Source organism: Oryzias melastigma, linkage group LG15 (assembly GCF_002922805.2).
Source record: "Oryzias melastigma strain HK-1 linkage group LG15, ASM292280v2, whole genome shotgun sequence".
NCBI classification, from domain to species: domain Eukaryota; kingdom Metazoa; phylum Chordata; class Actinopteri; order Beloniformes; family Adrianichthyidae; genus Oryzias; species Oryzias melastigma.
In genome coordinates this window covers 3,592,178-3,594,564 of record NC_050526.1, presented here as the reverse complement: position 1 = coordinate 3,594,564, position 2,387 = coordinate 3,592,178, and the positions used below count along the sequence as shown (strand labels likewise).

At 41.0% G+C, this 2,387-nt stretch overlaps 1 protein-coding gene across 1 annotated transcript in view; it reads right to left on the bottom strand.

The window, feature by feature from the left end:
* pcnx2 (pecanex 2) overlaps positions 1–2,387 on the bottom strand; it is a 39,662-nt gene that overhangs the window by 27,011 nt on the left and 10,264 nt on the right. The window contains exons 11-12 of the mRNA XM_024296764.2: positions 1,364–1,442; positions 1,136–1,271 (exon numbers count right to left, since the gene is read on the bottom strand). Of these exons, the coding sequence (XP_024152532.1) occupies positions 1,136–1,271; positions 1,364–1,442 (215 nt within the window). The remainder of the gene's footprint in view (positions 1–1,135; positions 1,272–1,363; positions 1,443–2,387) is intronic.

Below are 2,387 nucleotides of genomic sequence, written 5' to 3'. Positions count from 1 at the left end.
TGCATGCATGGAGTGTGTATCTGATCTGTGTTTGTAGGATGTCTACCCAAACTGTACTCTGAGGGGTTAAGAAAAGGAAAAATCTATACCACACACCTGCATCTCACCTATCTTACCCTTCTAGTTGCAAAGTCTATAGTCACATAACTCAAAAGTGTGGCAAGTTTTTCAGCAAATTTGACAAGTAGCCAGCATTTGTGAGGAGGAGGCAGCAGCTGCAGAAGTTTCAAGAAAAAGTTACAATTTTACAGTGACTGGATGATTTTTTTCTTAAAGTTGACGTCGGTCAGTGTCCACCTGGATGCATTTCAAATATTGTGAGCATCAAAGAAGAGAGTAGAGTTGTCAGGGTCCAGGCAAGCAATCAGAGATAAAGCAGGAACAGAAGATCAGGTCCAGGCAGAAACGCTCAGTAATGCAGGCAGGGTGGCTCAAACAATACTTCGCACTGAGTGAGGCTCTGTGCGGTGCTTAAGCGTCCTGCAGGTAATTTACAAATGAGAGTCAGCTGAGCGGCATCTAGAGAGTGTGAGCTGGGGTTGCTGGGAGTTGTAGTGCTCTGGAGACTTCTCTCGCCGGTGACCATAAAGAGAGACAGAGCTCTGACCCCTGATATCAGGAGCTCAGGATTTTATGAAAAATAGACCATTCTCCACACTTGATGGTCTACATCAAGGGTGCCCAAATCCCGGCCTCCTGCCGGTTTTCCAGAAACCCTGCCTTATCTGCTGCTGATTACTTGGATCAGGTGTGTTTAGCCAAAAAAAGAGCGTCATTGGCTGGTTGGTTGGAAAACATGTAGGACACCGGCCCTCGAGGCCTGGATTTGGGTGGCACGGGTCTACATTCATGACCACGACAATGATTTTCAAAGAAATATCAAACAACGACATGAAATCTTGTAGATTCTACCTATCGACCTCCCCATTGTGCGGTGGCAGTTGTATTTGTGACGTAGCATAAAGTGTCCGCTACAACCTGATGGTGGCAGCATGCCTGTAGGAAAAATGTGCATAAACATTTTGACTCTACAACCTTCATATTTCATGTGGATGCCCCGTTTACCCCTTTTATGCCCACAGACAGCCAGTATCTACCCGTACGTTACAACTAGGGCTTAAAGACAAACGAGTACCTGGAAAATCTCGGGATGCGTCCTCCGAGGTCTCAGCCTGTGTGCTGGGATGATGCGCCGCTGGAAAGGGCAATCGTTGTGTCCCCCCGCCACGCCGTCCTGACACTCCGAGTTGGAGGAAGTTGACAGGAGGTCACTGGACAAAGACACGAGGGGATGAAGGCTCACTGCACGTCGAAGGAGACAGCGTAAAGGGCAAGAGAGAAGTGAAGGGATTTCCCAGCGTACCACATGTTTCCTGTAATGAGCTCTGCTCCTAAGGGCAGGTTGAGGGCTCTCTCTGCATACAGCTTCCGAGGTCTGTCTCCTGATGAGACAAACAGAGGAGGAGATGATTATCTGAGCTTCGTTTAGCTTAATAGGCCGACATCAAAACCTCATGGAGTCTCTAGAACAAATGTGTCAAAGTCATTTTAACTTGTATAAATTTGAAAAAATATATTTTTATGTAGAGTAAAATATTGAAAGTTATTTCAGATTTAAGTTGATTTATTCTGGAATAATATTCCTGTTTTTATTATTCATAATTATGCTAAAAATGTACAATTTTAAAGTTTTAAAATTTGGTATTATGCTAACTTTTTGGACTATTTTGGCATTTCCTAAGATTGTTTAGGATATTTTGGAGTTTAGCTATTTCAGCTTAGCTGTTTTGGCAAATTTAAGCATTTTTCAGTTTTTTGGGACTTTAGATAATATTTCAGCAGCATACTTGTGTTGGCTAATTTTGGCTTTTTTAAAAGTTTTGGGGCTGTTTTGGAGGTAGGCTAATATTGACACGCTAGCTGTTTTGGCTAATTTGGGGTTGTTTTCAGTTTTTAGGCTGTTTTGGAGTTTAGCTAATATATCAACTACATGTGAGCTGTTTTGGCTAACTTTAGCTTTTTTACATTTATTACTATCATAATTGTTTTAAAAAGTTATGGTTTTAACGTTTTCAAAAATTGCCATTTTGCTAGCTTTTTGAACTGTTTTGGCATTTAGAGTATTTTGAAGTTTAGCTAAAATTTCAGCTACATGCTAGCTGTTTTGGCTAATTTAGGCTTTTTTTATCATTTTGGAATTTAACTAATATTTCAATTAAATGACAACAGTTTTGGCAAATTTAGGGTTGTTTTCAGTTTTTGCGGCTGTTTTGGAGTTTAGCTAATATATCCGCTACATGCTAGCTGTTTTGGCTAAGTTCTGCTTTTTTTCATTTTTTTAGGTATTTTGAGGTTTAGGTATTTTTTCAGCTATGTGCTAGCTGTTT